The 527-nt window shown below is 60.5% G+C and overlaps 1 protein-coding gene across 1 annotated transcript in view; it reads left to right on the top strand.

Moving 5' to 3' along the window:
* The window catches only part of EMH_0059010 (uncharacterized protein), a gene marked incomplete at both ends in the record, with an annotated part of 7,482 nt that overhangs the window by 5,780 nt on the left and 1,175 nt on the right, over window positions 1-527 (top strand). Inside the window, one exon of the mRNA XM_013497630.1 lies at window positions 12-527. Coding sequence (XP_013353084.1) covers window positions 12-527 — 516 coding nt within the window. The remainder of the gene's footprint in view (window positions 1-11) is intronic.

Genomic DNA, 527 nt, shown 5'->3' with positions numbered 1-527 from the left:
AGCAGCAGCAGCAAGAGCAGCAGCAGCTGGAAACGCGGGAGCAGCAAACGGAGCAGCAAGCGGTGAAGGAGGAGCCGCAGCAGCAACCGAAGCAGGAGCAGCAGGAGCTGCAGCAACAGCAGCAACTGCCTGAACAGCAACAGCAGCAAGAACAGCAGCAACTGGCACAGCAGCAGCAGCAGCAGCAGCAGCAGCAACCGGAGCAAGAGCTGCAGCAGCCAACGGCGGGGGAGCAGCAGCAAGAGCTGCAGCAGGAAAACCAGCAGCAGCAGGAGCAGCAGCAACCTCAACAGAAGCAGCCGCAAGAGCAGCAAAAGCTGGATCAGCAGCAACAGCAGCAGCAGCAGAAACCGGAGCAGGAGGTGCAGCGGGAAGAACAGCAGCTGCAGCTGCTGCAGCAGGATCAGCAGCAACAGCAACAGCAGCAGCAACCAGAGCCTTCGGGTCTGCGGTTCTCTTCTCCTGCCAGTGAAACTCTCCTCGGGATCAGACACAAACCAGCAGCAGCAGCAGCAGCAGCAGCAGCA

This window comes from Eimeria mitis, genomic scaffold (assembly GCF_000499745.2).
Source record: "Eimeria mitis Houghton genomic scaffold, Emh_scaff2808, whole genome shotgun sequence".
Taxonomy (NCBI): domain Eukaryota; phylum Apicomplexa; class Conoidasida; order Eucoccidiorida; family Eimeriidae; genus Eimeria; species Eimeria mitis.
This window is presented reverse-complemented; position numbering and strand designations above follow the sequence as displayed.